The sequence below is a fragment of the Centrocercus urophasianus genome, unplaced genomic scaffold (genome assembly GCF_019232065.1).
Source record: "Centrocercus urophasianus isolate 14NV4802_14NV808 unplaced genomic scaffold, USGS_Curo_1.0 seq_10, whole genome shotgun sequence".
In the NCBI taxonomy this organism is placed as follows: domain Eukaryota; kingdom Metazoa; phylum Chordata; class Aves; order Galliformes; family Phasianidae; genus Centrocercus; species Centrocercus urophasianus.
Window position 1 is genome coordinate 41679477 of NW_024884142.1, and position 23874 is coordinate 41703350.

The 23874-nt window shown below is 40.1% G+C and overlaps 1 protein-coding gene across 1 annotated transcript in view; it reads right to left on the reverse strand.

Moving 5' to 3' along the window:
- The window catches only part of CEP85L (centrosomal protein 85 like), a 141495-nt gene extending 121465 nt beyond the window's left edge, over positions 1 to 20030 (reverse strand). The window contains exon 1 of the mRNA XM_042811955.1: positions 19961 to 20030. Within this exon, the coding sequence (XP_042667889.1) occupies positions 19961 to 19973 (13 nt within the window). The 5' untranslated portion in view covers positions 19974 to 20030. The remainder of the gene's footprint in view (positions 1 to 19960) is intronic.
- Between the last annotated feature and the right edge of the window lie 3844 nt (positions 20031 to 23874).

Here is a 23874-nt window from a genome sequence, read left to right on the forward strand (position 1 = left end):
CTCTTCATATAAAATTTAGTAGGCAATAAAACATAAATGTAATTTGCCCCCTCCAGAAGAATGCAGTTGCTTTAGAAAGAGAGAATGAAAGAAAGAATGACAAAGAACAGAATAAGGGAGAGAGTGGGTAAAGAGGCAAGAAAGTGAAAGAAAAAGAAAAAAGAAAAAAGAAAAAAGTAAAGAAAATGAAAAAGAAAAACAAAAAAAAAAAGGAAAAAGAAAAAGAAGAAATGAAAGAAAGAGACAAAGGAAGAAAAAGCAAGCAAGAAAGGAAAGAAAGAAGAGAAAGGGAGTAAAGGAGAATGAATGAGAAGTCTTCTCTGACAAAATGCAGTTTTGGAGAATTTTCCTCTTAAGTTTAGAAAGAGGGAGAGGGAAGTTTGGAGAGCAGCATTATACTGATTCCTCTTTGGATTAATTTATAGAATTAGATGTGCAGATAAATTACATACATGTAACTGTAAGCAAAATCAACCTGGAGATTACAATAATCAGTAAACTGTACAGCCTCCAGAAGGCTCAGCTGTTCTTGTCTTTCAAAACACATCCTTGCTCAATGCTCTGCTGTTTGCTTACAAACTGATATCTTCTTTGTGACGGTAAACATACAAAGAGAAATTCAAACCAAGAATTTGACGCTGCTCACTGGCTATGCATTGGGGTTTCTAAAAAAGAGGAAAAAATCCAGCTAGTCTGAAAGCAAAAGGATATTTCCTAAAGAATTATTTCCCTCCCCCAGTTTGTCCTTCCGTGTATGGATTCTTGTTAAATGAGAAAGATAAAATAGAAAGCCACAGGAAAAAATATAATGGACATATTTCCTTGTGGGCATTAATATAACCTACTTTAGCTACCTCATTCATGATCTGTCCTTGTTTCCATTAGAAGCCACAGAGGTCTGCAATTCTGCTTGTAGTATCCCCCCTGGAGTTAAACACTCAAGCATCACACAATCTATATATCTGTAAATCTGTATTTCCAAGTGACTAGATAGTACCACATGCAAACATTTTCCTACTGAAGACCTAGATTCTACAAATTAAAATTATTCCTTCGCTTTCTGCATGTTTCTATCTGAACTATTACACATTGCCCAATTCAGTGATCACAGCAATAATCTCACCTAAAATGATTCTCAGGAGAAGTGTGGGAACAAGATAGGAGGAGCCTGTTTTAGCTCAAATGAATGTTTTACACAAGCAAGATCCAAGAAAGGATCAGAAACTTTGGCTCAGCAACTTTCTAAGCTAAGTGCAATTTGAATTTTTGGAGATTGAAGGCAGGATTCTGAATAAAGTCTAATACCTGCTAATGCTGCACCAACTGCATCTAGAAGAGTTCAGATGTTGTTTTTTGGGGGTTGTTCAGATCATGTAGAGAAAGAGAGTCACAGAAACTTGGTTAAAGTTGCTTTGTAACAAGTCAAAGTTATTTTGCAGAGGAAGGCTCGTTAACATTTGCTCTACCGTTTTAGGTTTGATTTTTTTCCTACTGACTGAATGTCAGTCCAGTCATAAAAGATTATTTTTTTCCTTCCTTTCCTACCTTGTGATGGCACTACACAGTTGGGTACCCTCATCTCTCTGATACATTCACCAATACAAAGAGAACTCATGCTTCTGTTCTTCCAGAACAGTCCAGAACAACATTGCGTGCAGTATTCCAACCAACAGCGTGCCTCCACTTCTTAATGTAATGCAACACCAAAAGCACTGAACAGCAGTAAAACAAACACTTAGCAGCATTTATGGTTTAAACACACTTGAAACAAAGGTACTAAACCGTTTTACAAGAATAAACTAAGTTTCACAACTGGAATTTTACAGTTCCCACCACAAAGATTTTCCAGTTACACATATTTCTATTTCAAGTTTCAGCTGGGTAAACTAAGGTATATGCAGATCCTAGGAGTGTATCTAATGAAAACAATCAATTTGTTTAAATTGTTTTCTTTTTTTTTTCACAATTTAAGACATAACATATGCACAGATCTCCAGTGAACGGTGGTTTATTCTCCTATACATGAACAGAGTCCCATATCTTTATTCAGCACAGGGCTGGCTTACTTCAGCAGACTAGCACATATTAGCAAACTGTAAAGGAATGCAGCAGCCTATCTCCTATAAAAACCACTTGGCTATTTAAGCCTACGCTGCACTAGAAATAGACTTATATCTTACAAACACCATTAAATGTCAGAGCATATCATGTATTCATTGCATCTTATATTATTTTTCGAATGAGATTATATGTACACCCTACCATATAAAGCTAGAGAAATATTCTCATAAATTATTCACTTCTGTATCAAGGAATTTATACAGTTTCTGAATCAATTTACAGACTATGCAGTGAAGGTCAAACTGCAAGGGTGGAGATTCAGAATTTGATTTGGGTCCTACTCCTGTTTCAGTGACTGACTTAGTGCTTGTTTTTCAATGCTGCCTTGCACTGGGAGTTGGCTGGCTCTGCTTTCTTTTTTTCTGTACAATTCTCATTTGATGTCTCCCACTTGCAAATGGTGAGATAAAGCCACCTCTTATTTTGTTTAAACTTCACATCTGAAACACTGTTTGCTCTGAGCTGCATAAAGACAAAGAGCAACAGTATGCCTTTATGTTCATCCATCCACTGCTCAGCAGTGTGCAGGCAAGTCTCCAGTCTGCAAACCTTCCTTCAAGTGCTACCTTCTTTTGGCCAAGTAAAGGCCATAATCACTTTCAGTGCCTGGACATATAGAGATGGTTCAAAAATGGTAAAAAAAATTACACTCGATGCAGGCAGGCAATGAAGCCTTAGGATACAATCCTGTCTAATCAATCTGTTTTGAATCGCCCATGAAAAAACAGATGCTTCAGATTGCAGTTTTGCACACAGAGGATGTGATCTGATCTTTTATGCCTCCTCCTCCAGTTAAGTTAGGTTTTCACACCGACAGCAGAGCTATTGTGTGCATGACATTTAGTGCTGGAAATGGATGCTGTATCTTGGCAATGAAAGGAAAATCTGAGCACAAGCAATGAAAAGATATCTTCACAGTGTTCCTTGGTCTCTTGTTAGTTATTCAGTGTAGGGCAATTCAGCACAGAGGAAACACACTGAGTGAATGTCAACGTTCTCAGCTCTCACAGAAAAGAAAAAAAAAAAAAAAGAAAGCCAAAACTGATCTAAAACTGAATATGGACACTGAGTCTGCCAGGCCCCAGATTTTCAGTGCATACCAATTAACAGCTTTCTGACAGCAAAGAAATCCCAGGACCCAACTGGGGTTTATTTGGGAAACGTACAATTTCCATCCAAGAGAGCAAGTTTGATGTCTATCTTCAGGTCGCATGGAAAAAAAAATTAACTACTTTGAGTGAATTGTATTTAGATGTAGATTTGTAATTTGCAGAGGAAAGCACAGTCTACAACCTAGAAAGCAGTTTCTAGAAAGCATCCCAACCAGAAATTCCTCAACTTTTTGTACCCTCATTGAGAACAGAGTCTGTTGTTTATGTTTGACTGGATCCCAAGAAGTCAACACTGGCTCTTTGTGCAGGTGCAGCTCTAAGGTGTTTATGTTCATCAGTAAGGCTTGCTTCTTGCCCCAGACTGTGGAATATGGCTTTGGAATCTAAGCTAAGGTATTATGGGGTGGCTGAATGTCAAATGCAAGAATAATTATCAATTTCTGTATTTTCAGTTCTTCAGTGCTACAGGACATGGAATTTTATCCATGCTTTTGGGTTTCTCTTACACTGAAATATCTCAGTCCCTAAAAGTTGTGTGCCCTACAAACACAGAACTGCAGAAATTCCAATACCAGTAACAATGGGGTCAAAGGCATTGAATTGATTAAGCATGCCTTATACTACATAAGAGGGTGAAACACTCATGATTCTTTCTTTATCTGTCCTAAGAAAAGAAAAGAAACCCACTACGTCTCTCTTTATCAGTACCCTCTCTAGAGAGAGAGCCCCTTTCCAGCTGAAGAATCATGCACCAACCGCTCAAATGTAATTCCCAGACCACATCCGAAATGCTGTTTGTGAGCCCAGCCCCTTTGTGCAGCCTGGAACAGTGAGTGGACCAGAGACATCTCCTATTTCTGCTTGCCACAGACTCCATCAGCATCTGACAAGTGCACAGGAGTCTCTTTTCCTTGAAATGGTTTCATAGATAACCATCTGGTGACGTACAGAATATAAATGAGCCATAGAGCAAAAGTCATTAAAATCTAACCTACATTACTCATTATAGTGTGTAATAAGTTGGATTTTAATCTAGATTTGCTACTTCTTTCAAGACAGAGGCCAAATAAAATTAAATAAATTGTCCAAAGCACAAAATGGTTCTTCCAGTCTTTCAATCCTTCACCATGTGGATGCCATCCAATAAGAATGACACTCTTCTCAATGAAAAGTATTGTGTAATGGTCATTTCTATATCAACTTTCATGCAATTGGGTTGAAAGGTGCTGTCTAAAAAACCTGCCAAGCATTTATGCCCTATAATTTTATTTATTTTTTCATACCTGTATCTTGAAAAATGGAGAATGTAAGCAGTCCACTAAGGTGACAGTTTTGCTCCTTCTGCAGTACCATACCTTTTAAATGTTAATTCCAGCATCTGTAATTTTTCATTACATTTTTACTAAACTGATTCTAGAAGTCAACAAGCAATGACTATACAATGCAATTTTAAAACATGCACAAAAATATTACTATCCACAAATGTTTCTGTGGGAAAGTAAAGCTGTAGCAATTTAGTGTCACAGCACTAGAGTGTGAGGCTCTTGGCAAGTTTTTATACTGGATAAGCAATAAAATAAGGTTATCTAGAAGCAGCTGAGGACAGATAAAGTGAAATATTTAAATAGGCCAAAACCTAATCAAAGTGCTTGTTTCATTAAATATGTTTGTACGAGTACTAAAACCCACTAAGAATGCACATGAATGTAAACCCAGACAGATGCATTTACAAATCAGGTTCCAGGTCACCAAACAAAGGATGTTGCCATTGCACACAGCCACTGGCCTCTTAAGTGTAATGCATAAAATGTTAGCCTGATTTCCACTATGGAGTTGACATTGTTTTGAAAGCTCCATCACACCACAGGACCTTACATCAATATTGACATGTCTGTGCAGTAACAACTACTTAATACATAACAGATTTCAGACTTGAGTTTTCACCCCTAGATCTCTCCAAAAAGAGGGAAGGAATATTAATGGAAAGCCATTGTAAACTGTTCTTTTGGGCAGTGCACTTCTATTTGCTTAGCTATCTGCCAAGTGCAGCATGAATAGACAACTGCAGTGAAGGTCCTACAGATACTACAGAGAGGAGAGAGATCCATCAGAGAAAATGCCATCAGGTGATGCAAAGCAGAAATGATAGGGCCAGCAGGGCCTAGTCTGCCTCCTTTGCACCATCAGAAAGTCGTCTGATGTAAAACAACCGTGTTATTAATGTTCTTCACACTATATCCAACCATGACACATATAGGCAAGGACCACATATGATGGTTTTATGGTTTTCTGTTTTCAGTAAATTTCTTATACTATTTAGATTGGCATTCATACAATTAAAAAAGAACCGACATCAAGAAATCTCTTTCTCTCAGACATTTCCATGAAATGTAAACTTATTTACACAAACAGCATTTCCAGTGCAGTGTTAACTCTAAGAAAATAAAATTATTTTTAAAACCATATCTGCCCATTTCGCAAACTGAATACAGATTTCACAAAACTGAATGAACCTCCAATGACACACCACTCCTAGTTGTTCTGAAATTTGTCAGATAAATTCTCTTGGCTTGCTTTACCAGAGGAATCACTGCATATATTCCAGCTCAACAAATCACTGTGTAATTCATGACGGGTTATCAAAGAACTGATAGAAAGCATTGTATGCTCAGGACTAGACTAAATTTAGAGAGGAGAGGTACGAACATCACACTTTCATTGCTAAACTGGAGTTACTAGTTAGTACTAGTGCCTAATTGCTGGGAAAATAATTTGTTTTTTTCCTGGAAGGAAACATCAAGAAACATTTAGATTTGAGCTCATTCTCAGGCAGATCCCTGGATCTCCAAACAGCTGACTTGTTCCACTGCATCTTGAAAAGCTTGACTGAAGTCCCTGACCCCAGAGATCCCTCAAGGCTGCCTCCCTGTACTCACACCTCAGTGGGCATTCGCCCCCTAACCTGCCTGGGGACCCCATGTAGCTGGGGTAGCCTGGCAGTGCACCAGGCAGCATGTGTGAAGTCACCCCTGAGCCAATCTGCCTCTCTGCATTCTTGTTTGCCAAACTTGCAAGCAAAATGGACGTATTGCTGCAGTAAGCCTCAATTCCTGTGCATCAAGCAGTTTTTTGCCTCAAAGTCCTGCCAGCAAACATGCAGGCAGTGATCCTGCCAGATGGCAGAGAGCGACTTTGAAGGAACAAGGTGTCCAGACAAAAGAGGTGCAACTTTACCCTCAGAGAGAGCAGTAGACTTTCTGAAGGGAGACAAACTCTCCATGCAGCAGAGTGTGCCCAACAACACTGTCCAGTCCTCCAGAGACAAGAAGGCTACATGTTGTCTTTCAAGCCAGACTGGCCCAAGAATTGCTTATCACAAAACATTTTCCCAGGATGAAGGGCATTTTTAATTGCTTTTTGCTTTAAGCACTAGAAAAAGCAGAAACAGCTGGGAAGTGATATCTGTACATGGTAAGATTAGAGAGCAAATGGAAAATACTCAAAGATAAATCTTGCCTCTGTAGCAAGATATTAAAACATACATAGAAAATAAATGTGGTACAAACACGTTCATGATTATTTTTCCTAGGGAACTCACAAAAGCTGTCTTATTTGGCAGTGAGTTTAACAGTCACTCATGTTGTTCAACTCTACCTTCAGATAACACTGCTGAATTAATTAGCTATATTATTTTATCTGTCTGCTTCATGGTGCTTCTGCAGGAAATACGACAAAGCTATATGCACCTCCCATATTTGCACACTGTAAAAACACTGGAACAGAAACAGGAAACCCTACTCCTTTTAATTCTGCACAGCCTAATGCATCTCTGAAAATAAGAGCACTGAACAAAACCTTCCTGTCACTTTATCTTTTGCTTCCATTGCAAAGATTGAGAGCCCTTTAGGGAACAGATCAATGAGAAGAATCCCAGCTGCAGAACATGCACCGGCTCCGCAGCAGACAAAGGCTGCTGTCTGCTCAACACCACAAAGTCTCTGTAAGTTCTGTTTAGGAAAAGTCATACAAGCATCTCAGGAGAGATGCACTGTTTACTCGAGCTGTGCTGACCTTCCATCTGTAGCTTTATGGTTGGGTTGTTTTTTTGTTTTTTTCATTTCACATCATTCTTAGCTCTGAAATGAGCTAAGGCTTATGTTCAAAATCCAGGGACTTCTGTGAAAGGTTTGAACCAGATCTCTACATAAAGCTTGCCAATCCAAATGTGATTTTTCTTCTATATTTTATTATTTTTTTTCTCTGTTGAAGTAGCTCACATTTCCTGTAACCAGTCTAAGCACTAATGCAGGATTTCCCTTATAGGTTCAAATATTTCACTTACCAGCTCCTTGAGAAAATGGATCACCTGTACTGAAAATCTTCCTCTCCTGCAGCCTTTGCTTCCTCAGCAAAACGGAAGGTATGTTTCATTATGAAGCATGAAGGGCCCTACCAACTCCTCTGTGTGATTTGAGATTGTGAAAGTGTTTTCTAAGTTTCTAAGTTATCTAAGAGCCAGAAGAAAGACCATACAAACCCTGGGATCTAAATGAGGCCAAAAGAAGCTTAATAAATCAGACTCCTCTGGAGAACTTCTAACTCTCCAGAGGCCTTGACAACAGACCACAAGAAGATAAAGACCACAAAATAGAGTAAGATTATACTTGTAAATCCTATTCTAAAATGCCCTACATAAAAAAAAAAACTAGTTACTGTAATCTCAACATAAAGAATTCACTACTTTTAAAGACTCTTTTCAGAAAGGAAACACTAAAATATATTTTGTATATTAAGAAATGTTGGATTTTTCATTTTTTTCTCCTATAGCTATTATTTTATACTCTTGTAAATTGAGTCTTTTTTTTTTTCTTTCTTTTCTTTTTCCTTTTTTTCAAATTGCAGACAAACTTATAGTATCTGCATAATGGAAACAAAGCACAATTAAAATCACAGAGCCATATTCTGCATGTGCTTTGTAAAATTGTAATTTAGCCTTACCATTTCCAGCACTGCATTACAGAGTCATGGAACAAGAAAATAAGTCCTCACCATAGAGGTGAAATTGATACATATTTGAGAGAGAGTCAAGATTCATCCTCAAAAAAAAACAAAACAAAACAGAAAAACAAAACCCAACAACCCTGTTTAAAGTCAGGGTGTTTAGTATTTTTTTCTTCTACTAATACTGAGTCAGCTTTCAGTCAGCAGTCATGTTGCTTTAGGTTGAGGAATAGAATGAGTGGATAGGAATACCTCCATACCAAGAGAGTGGTGGTCAATGGCTCAGTGTTTGGATGGAAATCAGTGACAAGTGCTGTTCCTCAGGGGTCTGTACTGGGGGCGGTTCTCTTTATTATCTTTATCACTTACACTGACAGTGGAATCGAGTGCACCCTCTGCAAGTTTGTGGATGGCACCAACCTGCATGATGCAGTCGACACACTCGATGGACAGAATGCCAGCCAAATAGATCTAAACAGGCTTGAGCAGTGCATCCAGGATAACCTCACAAAGTTCAGCAAATCCAAGTACGTGGTCTTGCACCTGGGCAAGGCAATCCCCACTATCAATACAAGCTGGGGGATGAAAGGATAGAGCACAGCCCTGCTGACTTGAGGGTACTAGTGGATGGCAAGCTGGACATGAGCCAGCAATCTTCCCTTGCAGCCCAGAAAGCCAATAGTATCCTGGATTACATCAAAAGAAGCATAGCCAGGTCGAGGGAAGTGATCCTGTCCTTCTGTTTTGCACTGGTGAGGCCTCATCTGGAATACTGCACCAAGATGTGGAGTCCTCAGTACAGGAGAGACATGGCCTGTTGAAGCACATTCAGATGAGGACCATAAAAATGATCTAAAGCATGGAACACCTCTCCTATGAGGACAGGCCAAAAGAGCTGGGGCAGTTCAGCCAGGGACACCTGATAGTGGCCTTTCAGTATCTAAAGAGGAGCTACAAGAAAGCAGGGGACAAACTCTTTAGTAGGCTCTGTTGTGGTTGGACAAGGGGAAACGGTTTCAAACTAAAAGAGAGGAAATTTAGGTTGGATATAAAGACATTTTTTACAATAATGGTAGTGAGGCATTGGAACAGGTTTCCCAGGGAGGTGGTAAATTTGTCCTTGAAGACATTCAAAGTCAGGCTGGGGCTCTGAGCAAATTGCTCTGAGCAATTTGATCAAGCTGTAGGTGTCCCCATTCATTGTAGTGGAGTTAGACTAGGTGACATTTTAGGATCCTTTCCAACTCAAACGGTTCTATGATTATATAATTTTTTATCTGGCAGTGGGTCCACAGACATGGTAATGTATGTTTCAGACACATTTCCCCTATGAGGAACTTGATCTGAGCACCCTCACATCTGCCAGTGCAAAAACCCAACTTTAGGCATTCAGCAGGAACGGTGCTCAGATTTATAAGGGCATGTAACAACTGAACAAGGGAAAATGGTTTTAAACTGGAAGAGAATAGATTTAGACTAGATATTAGGAAGAAATTTCTTTACTGTGAAGGTGGTGAGACACTGGAACAGGTTATCAGCAAGGTTATGGATCCCCCCTTCCTGGAAGCATTCAATAGCACAGTTCCTTCCGTGAAGTTAAATGATGAAGCCCCCAGGAGGCTGTCAAAAAGAACTAGGTAAAATATAGATGCATTTCCAACATTGAGAAAAATCAGGATGGAAAGCCAATAGGGCAAATATACATGGAGAGAGGAACACGCTACTGGAGAGACTGCTAAGGACAGGGGTAGCAGGAAGTCTCTTCTCCCCAGCTGCTGCAGCTTCAGATAGAGAGTGTTACAAGGATATGTACAGGCTGGGTAAGGTAACACTCTAGATAACCTTATGCTTTTTAACCAAAGGGCATCATTCAAAAAGCGGTTAGTTCATCATGGCACAGAAAGCAACCTACTCACAGCTTCACCAGCAGCTACTGTGCAGAACACTCCACTAGTGTTAAGTCATTCAGAAGAAGAAAAAAGAGTTGGTGTAATTTAAGATTTCCCCTCAAAGCAAACAGTTATACGTTACTATAGAAATATTTGGTTATTTGCTGAAAACGTGAACCTTTGCCTTGAAGTATATTTTTTCATAAATGTCAGAGTACTTATGTATCAGCAAGAAAATTGTCCTGTGAAAAGGCATATTTGTCATGACACGACCTTGCAAATGATACCTTGCATGACATCAGATTTTATTCCTGGCTGTCTGGCTGCTAGAGAGCCAACATTAAAACAATGCTCTATTTAAGATCATTCTTTAATAAAAAGGTGAGTTTTTAAGGCTATAGAGAAACAAACAGCCTGTTTAAAAAGAACTTAAAATGTGGCACTTGATTAATGACAGGTTGGTCAAGTGTTATTTAACAACCTCTGATAATAATATTAAATCCTTTTCATTCTTTTTTTTATGTCAAATTAAAATCATCCTACTACAAGCCCATGTACATCATGTGTTTTTACCTCTTCACCTCAGCATTCAGTTTTACTAAACTATTTAGTTTGGTTTTAGCATTTAAATACCAAAGGAAGTTATTAGACCATAGAAACCACACCTTAGTAGATACGATCTACTAATCAAACACAGATTAATTATTTCTGCATTTATAGCCTTGACTAGTAACAACAAGCTGACCTTCATGTCTCTTCCATACACAAAGAACTGTCTGGGGTGCTTGTTTATTCCTTTAAAACTGCTCTGAACAACCCCCCAAGCTTTGGCTCTTTCACAGTTCAGGGAAAGGTACTGGCTGCCTTCACAGCAACATTCTTGACTTCTCAATGCCTGGATTTGCAAATAACTCTGCACGTCCTACAAATAGAGGAGTTTAGACTGAACAAAGAATAGACCAAAGAAAGAGGCCTCTCAGCTCATCACTTGGCTTTAGTTGCTTCCTCAACTTCCAGCAGCATGAGCCAAAAGCTCCTTGACGTACAAGAAGCAAGCAGGGCTTAGTAAACACCAATGGCAGATTCCTCCAGCCAAAACACAAAATGCTCCTTGAATACCATGAAAGAACCATACGTCACCTTTGTATACTAAAAGAATACTATGGAAATATAGTAGAAAATTGCAAATAAGCTGTATATTCACATCTCAGCTAAACACACACAAATATTTTGCATGTGTTAATATACAAGCTGAGCTAAAAACTATTCAAGTTGGTACAGTCTGCTGTACCTTTTGTGCTTCAGCAGTATTTAAAGCAGAACTAACAGGTTAAGGTGGGAACAGAAGAGGGAGGCGCTGCACCCCAGTAACCCACATGAGGATCAGAACTCAGCTCTTCTCCAGGCTAGGCCTTCCATCTCACTTCCTTCTGTGCAAAAGCTGGGTGTGCTGTGCTGTGGTTCTGGTGCCAAGCCCTGCTCCTCAGTTCAATCACCCACTTTCCTTCTTCAGAAATTACCACAGCCTAGGGACTGCCCTAGCCCTGGCCCCAGCACAGCAGCCCAGTCTGTGTGTGCCTCCTGAGTTCCTCCCGAACTGCCCTGTGGTCACCACAGTTACACAAATGAAGGCATTTCCACTTTAACAAACTTCATTATTTTTGAGTTAAGTCTTGTCAAGTGCTTCTTCCTCATGACGTAACTAATAGAAAATTCCAGGAAATCATTCATAAAACTGAGGAAAATATGAGTGGATGTTTGGTCTGGCTGGAGGCGCAAGCAGAGCAACCAGGCAGGACAGTCTTGGAAGGCACACTGGGATGCTGCTCCAAGCTTTCAGAACTCTGTTTTGTCATAGATTTAATTCAGGATATGCGGTTTTCCTGTCACCTAAGTCATGGCATTTCGCCCATTTCTGGTTCAGTGGAAGGAGGATGAGATGAATGCCCCGTGCTACAGCCCAGGCCTCCTCCCTGCGTACGCCACTGCCAGCCCACAGGGCCCAGCACAGGAATGTGTGGCTGTTGGAACACAGCACTGCTTCTCAGGTTGAAGAGCAGAGAATAAAAGGAGAATAAAGCAGAAGGACAGTGCTAAGGTCTACTGTTATCTCCCAGGCTTTGCCACGTTTATTTGCTCCGCAAAATTTTCAAAGCAAAAGTTTTCTGCTACTCTGTAAAGTCTCTTGGCTAAGGCTCACCACACAGCAGTACCAAGAATGCTAATACAGAATTACTCATCTTCGTTGTTTCTAGCAATACCACTCACCGGAGAAGTGTTTATTTCACACATGTAAAATAGATTTCCAAAATAAATGATTTAAACACATATTACTATTCTTATTTTAATACTGTGCTGATAAAGAAAAACAAATCCCCTTAAATAATAATGCAGTAAAACCGTACTATATTCTATATATTGAATACTACATTGAAAACTATCAGAAATCAGAAAGCGTACTATATTGAAAGCTATCAGAAATAAGTGCTAGAAATATCTGTGTACCTACCAGCATTCCTGTCGCTGGGCACATAGTTTGTGCTGTCTGGAGACTAATCCTGCTTATTGTTTTTCTGCTCACTTCCTCTCATGAGCCTGCACTGCTTTCCCATGTTCTTTCCTTCTCCAGATAATAACAGTCTCCGTTCAGCTTCCTCCTCTTTCTACCTTTACGACCACTTCGAGGATCGTGCCTTTACCCTCTGGCTCACCTTCACTCTGCTAGTGTTTTTTGCGTGATTGCTCTGAGGAGAATTCCTTTTGCTGCAGCTTCCTGTTGCTATGTGACCTCTGTGCTGGTGTTCTGCTCCACTGTGCTGTGTGTGCCACACCGTGCCAGGTCATACTGCGCCATTCTATGCTGTGCCATGCTGTGCCATGCCATGCCATGCTGTGCCATGCCATGCCATGCTGTGCCATGCTGCGTTGCCTGGCCCTGCACACCTGCTCAGCCCTGTGTACCCCGCTCTTCTCCTGCACTCTCCAGGGCTCAGCTTTGTCCCCAGCACATTGGGAAGCTGAGTCACTGAGAGTGGACTGCATAATTCCAAGGAGTGAGGCAGTTCATATGAAATCCAAAGGTGTGCTTGTAAAGAATAGAAGACACCGCGGGAATAAAGACACCTCTCAGTCTGAAAGTAAAGGTCTTTTAAGGTTGTTTTTTGCATAACTGCTTGCAATGCTTTGTTTTGTAAATTTGAATTTCTATAATAATATAGAATAATTTCTATTATGTGAAACTGTAATACCCTCCATGTCACACATGCTTTGAATTACGTGCTGAAAGCTCCAATTGCAACCACTTGAGCAGCAGGAGGGTAACTACAAAGTGGTTGGCAGCAGCAAGAGGCCTGGTTTGGTTGCTGGGAACAAAGTCATGTTAGCAGAGGGCTGCCAGAGTTCCCCAGCTTGGCTGGAAGGCAGAGCTCAGCTCACAGCTCAGCTTCTGCTGCAGGTTTATCCTAGATTTTGACGGGTACCTCAGCAGCGCTGCACTCCCTGACTCCCTGCAGGGACAGCTGGTAGGCACCTGGTGATGGTATTACTCGTGCCTGTTTGTGTAGGAACCTCATGCAGCAGTGAGGGTAAAAACATGTGGTGAGAGAAAAGTGCATTCAAATAATGCAACTTCGCACACCCACACTCAAAAAAGGAAAATATTTATAAACAATTCTGCCTTTATTTATAAAGTTTCCATGGCTCTCCTTTGTCAAATTCCGTTGTGCTTTCCCTGAGACAGCTCTTACGCTGCACTTATTCTCTGCCTCTAATTTCTCAGAAAGGAAACACAATTTCATTCAGAGGCTTATCAAGGACGATGCATTTATGTAATACATTTTAAGGCTGGATATTAGAAGGGGACAAAACAGTGACACAGAAGGCCCCATGTCTATGCCACAACAGCTTGAGGCACTGCTGTATCAGGTAATGCTACCTGCTCCAGTTTGGCTGTGGTGAATGAGGCTACTGCATGGAAGAGAGGTAGAACTGGTCAATCAGTTTCCCTGAATGTCAAAGGAAGAGCAGTGTTGCATCTCACAAGAACTAGTCTGGTCCTGTGCAGACTTATTCTCGTACACAGCACGCATTTAATGTGTAGGGCAGTGTTTCTACCTGCTCTGTGATCATCGTTTTTACTGATTTGCATTGCCGTTATGTGGAAAATGGTGTCAAGCTGCAGGACCTTCCCTGCGGATTAATGGTGGAATAGGAGCAAATGCTGGTTGATAAGTAAGATGAAGGACATTAACTCAAAACAGTCAGTAAATTCTTAGGAAGTGTCCTGACCTCTGTTGTTTATTGTTATTAAAAATGTAGAAAAAAAATCCCATGCATTTTTTCTGTATGACATAGCCATCACTGGTATACAGAATATATATTAGCAAGTCCTTTGGCTCTCCCTCAGCACTGCAGTCATCATAATTTGTTATTTTGAGAAAAAGATGCACAGATGTGCTGGGAGGACTGGAGGAAGGAAATCATTAGTTCTTGAAAGCTGCACTCAGAGATCGAGGTTCAGTTTTTTCATTTTCTGAAAAGTCTTTGCATCCCCATAGCTTCAGTTTCTTAATTTTTATTGTCATTTCAAACTTTAGACACCAGTTCTCTGAACTATTTACTTCACGCTTCCCCTTGGAAAACTCCTATTTCTTTTATCTCAAAAGATTCACCAGAATACAGCTACATGGTATTTGTATGACATACAAATGCGCACAGGAGGAAATGAGAGCAGAAATACATCATCAGCCTTTGAAAAATATCTTTACTGGACTCATAACCAGGAAGCAGCTACGAATGTATGTGGTAATGGACAAAACTAAACCTTTGCTATCAAAGGGATTTGAAAAGTGGAAGAGCATATGAGTCAGGTAATTACATCTACTTATTACTTTCAGCTTTTACTGAGATCTTTGTCTTACAAATGCTTGTTCCCTGTGTATTTCACCTCACTATACATTCCTCGTATCAATAAACTTTATGGATACTTTACTGACACACTTTTAAGAACTTCTCAGAAAAGGCCTTGGCTTGTATGAGGGCTACTAAGATTTCAGTACCTTATATCCTTGTTCCTCCCAAGACATCACTACACGAGCTATTCCAAAGAATGCTTACAAGGTGGCACCACTCTTGGTGCTCATAAATCCAAGGACAACTCTTGGAAAAATTAAACTATGAAGACTCTAAGCAATACAAATTAATTAAACAAGGTAGAGGAATGTTTTAATAAATGCCTTCCACCCACACAGCCCATCTATACTTTAAAGATAGAACAGCCTGTGTTGGAAGGGACCTAAAGGGTCATGAATCTCCAGATTCAATTCAAAGATAATGCTATCATATTTCCATCAGAGTCAGCAGTAGATGCAATCATCTTCAAATACAATCCTTTGCCTCCTGGCAGACTCTTGAAAAGGAGATGGAGGCATAACCAAAGCCTGACATGACTAAGAGGATGATGAGGGCTCTGCATAGTCCAGCCCCAATTTAGGTAACAGTGATGCACACTGGAAAATATTTTCTCTTTAAAAACCTTGGTAGCAACATTTTTAAATTCAAAACAAATGATAGAACTATTTTAATAGATCAACTTTAGTTACAGTGCCAGAAAGAACTGATGAATTTCACAGATATGATACTGTCATTTAGAGGGGGGCCTGAATTGCAATATATGATACACTTTCTGTCTTTTTCTTTAATCCCCTTTCCTACTCTCCCAGCACTGCTCACAAAAGTTAAGTAATTTACTGACAATGAAATCTGATTTTCTACATAACTTTTCCTGGACATTCCTAAGGGTTTAGTAAATCACAAGTTAAAAATTATTGATATCTCCCTCTGTCGAGGCCTTGCATAAGACAAGACCACCTTTGCTGCACAATTCCTCATGATTTCTTTCAATAATTGCTAACCTATGTGAAGAAGCGGCCATCAGCCCTGCCACTGCCCTTAATATCCACATAATTCTCTTTATCTCCTTTCCAGAAGGCCACTGTTTTTGCCGTGCCTAGAACACATTGATAAGCTGGCCTAGTAACACAGCAGCCTGAAGAAGCAGTTGGCTTTCCTCTTCAAATCTACATTCTCTTGGTTTTTTTGCACAAGAGATCCTTTCTGCCATTATTACTCCATTTATAAGCTTCTCAAGGAAGACCAGGAAAGCACTGGGAGCTAACAGATATCCTATCTACTGTGAGTTTTCACCTCATACTGGTTGCCTGGTCTGGGTTGTTCATTAAGATCACTGATCTCATAACATCTGAAAAGTTTCTGGGAACCAACACTGCCAACATCTAGTGATTCCAGAAAAAGGCTTTATGAACTCACAAGTGACGTGCTTTACCAAAGCAGACCAAACAGCTTCCAAGTCCTGTCAGCTCCAGACATGGAGCAGCAGCCTATTTTGCAGATAGTCTTCTCTGTACTGTGAATCTTTTGAGAAAGACTTAAATCTCACTGAGCAGCCATCTTATGGTGACTTGTGCAGCTTAACAGCTTGCCTTTCTTAGGTACTATTTGCAGAATTGACTTCCCTCATTCTTTATTTAAGAATCATTTTTCTTTCTGTGTATTACATAACACGTGACTTTCTGAACAGCTCCTTCTTCTATGCATCATCTTGTTCAGAACCACGTACTCTCTAGACCTTGTCTTCCTGAGACTTCTGGCCAGTGCTCTTGACTTCCTCCAGCAAAATGCAATCCTCATCATTATCATGCATGCAAATTTTGAATATTTTGAATGCTGGATAAATTTTGAATGTTTTGCATATTTTCTTGAGACCATCAAAGACAGCATTGATGATCTCAAGCCTGCCTGGCAATACTTCCTTCTTTGTCCTCATTATTTTGAATACCTCTCTCAGCTTGAATATCTAAAAATAATTCTACAATGTCAAAGTTCCTGACAGATTGGCTTATTTTCACTTTAGCTGTTTGCTCAAGTTTTCTGCAATGTTTTTAAGGGTTTCCCTGCTTATTATGCATATGATTCTTCAGTATCCCACTGTATTTTCACAGGCCAGGATATCTTCTAACAACACACAAATATTTCTTGCAAACTGCTCTTCAGACTCTTGCTTTGTTTTCCTGAATCATGCAGACAACAGGAGAGGATTTCATATATGTTAAGTACACAATGGACACAGAATAGCCATCCCCTGAGATGCCCTAATACCTTTTCAAGATCTTTAAAAAGCGAATCTGCGTGTGGCAGTCACCTGGGTTTAGGAGAACACACTGCTTATAAAATCCACATTTCATTAATTTATAGAAAAATTAATAATAGAAAAAACTCAAAGGCATTAGACAAGAAAGAAATTTTCTTTTTCTATATATAAATTACTCTGTGTAAAAACTTTGCAGAAGCATCCAGTTCAGAACATGCATGAGTTTTATGAGAGGTATAGCAAAAAAAATCTAATCTTAACTTACACACTTTATCAATAAATAAACATGTTGTGAATTAGATGAGCACTGGGCAGGCAGACAAGTGCAGAATCGTATGGCTAACTAAATGCATTATTTATCAGCTGGTAGAGCTTCTGTAATACAACCCTGTACATTGACTTATTTATGAGGTGCAGGAAGAAAGACACTGAACTAGTGTATGAACAAAATACGTTTTTATATTCTGCTAATATGCAAACTAAAAATAAAACTAACAAATATGAGCCAAAACGAGGCCATAATGTTCTATCCACACTTTAAGAAATATTAACGCAAATATGTCAAAACAAATGAAGGCAGGCACTTATAATAACTGTGAAAGATGACACCAAGCTTCTGGTTTCTCAAACCACCAAGGAGCTTGTGCATTACAGGCATCAGGACTGAGAGCTTCCCTTTATGTGAAACTCATCCTCCTCCTAAGCAATGATGGCAAACCATTCCCATTACTGCCAGGCTTGGCACAGATAGAGATTTGGGTTGGCATTGCTAAGACAAAGCTACAGTAATCCTTTAAATTAAAATTTGTCGCATGACACCAGGAAGGTGACTCAGAATGCAAGTTTTCTCCACTCTTCTCTGTCCTCTTGGCCCTGCTGGCAGTGCCAGTGGTGGTGCCCATCAGTGCCTATTCTTACTGTGGTCTGACAACAATCTTTTTGCAGAATCACAGGAAGGGATGGAGACAAACTAGGATTGAAAAATATCCTCTCCTTTAAATCAGAGTCAGAGTGCTAGTACAGTATCAGTAACTCCTGAAGAACAGCTCTTTGGCATCCCACTGTCTGGAGTTGAATTTCTAATCCTGTAACTGAAATACCTAAGATTGCCTTGCACAGTTCACTGACATGCAGAGCAATGCCCAAGGGATACACTTTTCTCCCACTTTAACTAAGAAATGGAAATGGAAATTAGTTCCTATTACTGACATTGCCTTCATAAGACTCTGGTTCTTCATATGAACTACAGGAATCTTTTCGTGCTTTCATAAGCCACTGCACATCCAGTTACTGATATTTTAAGTTGGTGCAACTGTTTAGGATAGCATTCTAGTTTGCTTAACTTTAGGCAGAATTAATTTTTAAAACAACAGCCCCAACAAAGAAATTCAAAGTGTCACTGATGAGCATTCAGCTAAATTATTTTCTCAATTACGTGCTTCATACACTAAACTGTAACAATTTTTACTTTCATTTTCTAGCATTTTTTAGTTTTCAAGTTAGCAGCTTTCTTGCATTTTCTCAATCTCACTCTTTGCAGAAGTGATGATTGAAGCTTTGCATGAGTAAGCTGAAATTTAAAAACTGAAGACCAGAGATGTGTTAAAACAGGAAAAGTTTTTAGATGGGGGGAGAGAAGAGAGTAGCAGGTATTTTATCAGCTATAAGGAGTGAGGGCATGTGACATAAATGGTTTCCTAAATGTTCAGACACTGAGGAAAACTGAGTGCAAAGAAGTTACTGAGGCTCTCTGCTGTAACGTGGCCTGAAAAGAACAGTCTTTATGACTTGCTCTGCTTTGGCAAAGTTCCCATATTACCAGCAAAACAACTGCCTAGCAACGCAGACTTTCCCACAACATTTCCTCACATACATTTTATACCCAGAAAAAACTACAGCACCTAATATTCTCTCTGGATAATCCCCTTATTTTAGAGCTATATTTAGTTCTTTGTACACATTTGAGCTCTAGCTAACAGGGCAATTGCTGTCATGACAGACACTGCAGGCAAAGTCAACCTAGTCCTATCTGTGCCGCAAGCTGTGTAGTAACTGTGCACCCGGAGCAGGTTATCTGTGCATCAGACAGACAGCAAGCTTGCTGCTTCCCTCCACCGTGTTTCCCCTAACAAAGGCAGGAAGCCATAACTGCTAGCAAAAAATGTACAAATATCCTTTCTATTGAAAAATCTGTTTTGTGAACAGAAAGGGAGGTCTCCAGCTTGCGCTTCACAAGGCTGGGGAAGGCCAAGTGAAGACATAAATAGTTCAGTAATTTAAAATACATGCTGGTTTGAACATGTGAAATTCTTTTTTTTTTTTTTCATTTACTGCCTTTAAGGAACACTTACAATCATACAGTAGATATGTTAGTAATTATATTTTCTTATGTGACATCTCAGCTGCGGCAGCATCTTGCAACAGAATATTTAAGCTGTTTTCCTCACAGTTTCAGCAAGAGTTGCCTTTATCCTTCTACAGCTGATCCTGAGCAACATACTGATAGGACTGCTGAAAACCCCACCCTACCCCTATGTTACATGGAAGCACAGGTCTCTTCGTCCCTCCAAAAGACATCACTGTCTGAGAAACACTGTAGATAAGCTGCAACTGGCATAAATGAGACAGCACTCTTAATCATACACACAGAAATTAAGGCAGCAACTTACTTGCCGTCTTCATAACTTCCTCAGGAACACTCTTTTCAAATGAGTTCAACAGGAAATTGTGGTAATTAGGGGTAAGCTGCGTGCCTGCAACTTAAACCACCAGCTGCAAAGCGCAAAGGCAGCCAGCACTGGATTGGTGAACTACAAGCAACTGCCACCTCCCCTCCTTGCACTTTACGTTTAAATCTTAAACAAGCAGTGTGTGGAGAGAAGTTCTTTTAACAAAGTTCTACATGAAATCTACATGAAATCTACAGCAATCATGCCTGTGAAAAGGCTTGATTGCTCCTAATAATAGCTCTATGCTTGGAACAGTAATACCTGTATGAAATGCTCTGAGACCTAAAAATGAAAAGCATCCTGGATGTCCTATCGTTTATTATTGAGTTTATCAGGAGTTGTGTTTTCTGTCTTTACTAAAGGCTATATTGACCTTTTGCTACCTCTTGGTCACATAGGTATGAATGTGAACAAATCAGGAGAAGTGGGCTGAGGCAGAATTTGGTCAGCAGTGATGCAGGACTCTGATTCTACCACCTTCTTGCAACAGTTTCATAGAATCATTAAGGTAAGGAAAGACCTCTAAGATCATCAAGTCCAACAACTGCTCACCTACCACCAATACTTCCCCACTAAATCATGGCCTTAAGTACCACAGCTACCCTTTCCTTCATCATCTTCAGGGATGGTGATTCCAGAATGTCCCTGGGAAACCTCTTCCTCATCACTCTTTCTGGGAAGAATTTTTTCCTGATATCCATCCTGAATCTCCCCTGGAACAACTTGAGGCCATTCCCTTTAGTTCTATCACTAGTTACATGCGAGAAGAGGCCGACCCCCACCTTGCCACAATCTCCTTTCAGGTAGTTCTAGAAAATGATAAGATCTCCCCTGAGTCCTCCAGACTAAACAATCCCATTTCCCTCAACCACTCCTCATAGGACATGCGACATGTGCTCCAGACCCCTCACCAGCTTTGTTCCCCTTCTCAGGACATGCTCCAGGGCCTCAATGTCTTTCCCAAAGACATTTAACACTTCCTTTTTTTTTTTTTTTTTTCTTTTTTTTTTTTTTTTCTTTTCTTTCAGTTTTGAACTGAACACCCTCCTGGAGGTGCGGCCTCACCTGTTCTGAGTACAGGGGGAAAATCACTTCCTGCTCCTGCTGGCAACACTATTTCTGATACAAGTCAGGATGCCATTGGCCTTCTTCACTACCTGGGCACATTACCAGCTCATGTTCAGCCAAGAACCGACCAGCACTCCCAGGTCTATTTCTTCTACAGTCTTCCAGCCACTCTACTCCAAGCCTGTAACATTGTCTGGGGTTGCTGTGGTCAAAGTGCAGGAACCCGCACTTGGCCTTCTGGAACTTCATCCCGTAGTCCTCAGCCCATCAATCCATCCTGTCCAGCTCCCTCTGTAGGACCTTCCTACCCTCAGACAGATCAACACCTCCTCTCTGCTTGGTGTTGTCTGCAGTCTTTATGAGGGTGCACTCAATTCCCCCATCCAAGTCATCAATAAAGATATAGAAGAGGACAGGCCCCCAGTGCTAACCCCCCAGGAAAACCGCTAGTGACCAGTCACTAGCTGGATTCATTCATCACCACTCTCTAGTCTTGGCCATCCAGCTAGTTCTTCACCCAGCAAAGAGTGTGCTTGTCCAAGCCATAGGCTGCTAGCTTCTCCAGGAGAATACTGTGGGAGACAGTGGCAAAGTAAGTTCATAGTAAGGAGACTGCTAGCTGAAACCATGCCAGCTTCCTTCAGCCTTTAAAACAGGAATGACAATCTGTGTTTTGTTTCCAAATTAGCATCTAACAGATGCAAAAGGCTGCCACTAATATCCAGCTCACAGAAATATGCATCTAACACTGTGAACCCATGGAAAAGCTCTGATAACATCTGATACTGCAGGCAGTTTGGCATGACTTTAATAACTGGATTGCCTCACCAAAGTTTATACTTTCAAATCTACATTTTTGTCAGTCCATTAGCAATACCATTGGGTGATTAGATAAGGTAGAGACTAGTGGCAGTACAATCAAATAGTCATGAAACTGGATGAAATGCTGTTGACTAAGTCATAATTGTAAGACCAAATTCTGATTGTTGTGACACCTGAAGAATTTAGCAGGTATGGTGTGGCTGTAGAAGACAAAAGAATTACAGAAAGGAGCAGTTGCACAGAATTGCTGAGGGGCAGATCTAGCCTACAGAGTCTGTGTTTCTGGGCATAAGTCAACAAACCCACAGAATGCATTTAGGATTACAGTCTGACTTTGCAGAGTGAGTGATTAAGGAAAAGTATTTGTCTGTAAGCTGAGTCAGCTCCATGGCATAGACATGGCATAAGTCTGGCTTACGCTGTTACTTATCAGACTGAAAAAAAAAAATCACTAGAGATACACATGTAAAAGGAAACATCTCTTTTAGCTACCAAAGCAAGTCAGCATTGCTCTATTGCACGACACAAGTAAACACACACAAAAAAACAGCAAGAGGAAAAAACATATTTTTTTTTTTTCCCCAGGTAAATATTGCTAAATCAGTAACAGAAATTAATCCAGGACTCCTGTTTTCTCTTAGCCTGTCACTCTCCCGAGGATCACCAATTCTTGTTTGCTGTAATGCACGGAGGTAACAGAACAGCAGTGTGAGGGAACAGAGAGCCCAGCTGCTACATGCTAGGGATCAGCTTCACAAAATGGTGCATGCATTAAAACAATTGTCTTTCAAGTAACCTGTTTAATTTAAACTCCAGAGCTCAAATCCCTGTGTGGAATCTACAACAAGAAGAGAGGCAGCTGAACTGCTAGCAGGAATACTTCCAGCCTGAGCTCTGCTGGGGGTTCAAATGCAGGTCCTGATGACTGTTTGCCTACCTGCCTGTAAGATTCCCTGGACGAGCTGGGTCTCATGTTCCTGTTTACTCCAAGCAAGCATTTCCACCTTCTCTATACTCACAGATATGAACTCTTTCCTGAATCTAGGCACCTGTGCCAGAACTTCTTCACAAGCACTGTCATAGTTGTGGACTATTAAGAATTACAGATCTTATCTTATCACACTTGTTGGAACAGTGTATAAAAGGTCCAAATTCAATTTTTACCTCCTTAAAAAAAAGATTCTGAACTCATATTTTCCTATCAAAATGCTATTATTGTCAGATGCTGGAACAGAAGTGTCCAACATTGATGACTTTAAATGCATATTAAAATTCCTGTTTGACTGAGAGCTACAAGTCGTGCGTAAAGAAGTGGAAGCAGTTCACAGGGAAGCGATACCAACATAGCTCTGGAAGTTCTATCAACTCTGGCCTCAGTATCACCTGATTCTTCACTTTTTCCTGCAACACTTCACCCAGCTGCATCCCAAATGCCATTTTGCTTCTGCAGTTACGTGCCATAACTATGTAAATTGACTTGGAGGCTCCATTTATACTCATGAACATTGTATTGCTTAGGATTCGCAAACTAGTTTTTTTAAACAACATCTGATGAGATTCTTTTTATTCTTCCTGTTGAAAACACTGGTCTTTATTATAAATATTTACACATCCAACTGATTCTCTCCATAGCCTTGAAGTTTAAGCTTTCAACTTTCAACTTCAAATCCATTTATTGCTAGGATATTTGATGTAAAGTATTCACAGGAGTGGAAAGAAAAACTGGAGACTTCTTTCCCTTCCCCTACCTGCACAAGTTGTGTAGTCACAAAATTACTATTCAGCTGTATCTTTTTCTTATTGTTTTGTAAAGCTGTTTATTTTGAATTAGAAGAGATTGAAACTGCCTCATCCTATAACACCCTACACCTAATTGAAGCATCCCTATGAAACATGAGTTCAAAAATCACAAGATGAACAAGTATTTAAACAGAAGTTTAAACGGGGAAAGTACTTGAAGGATA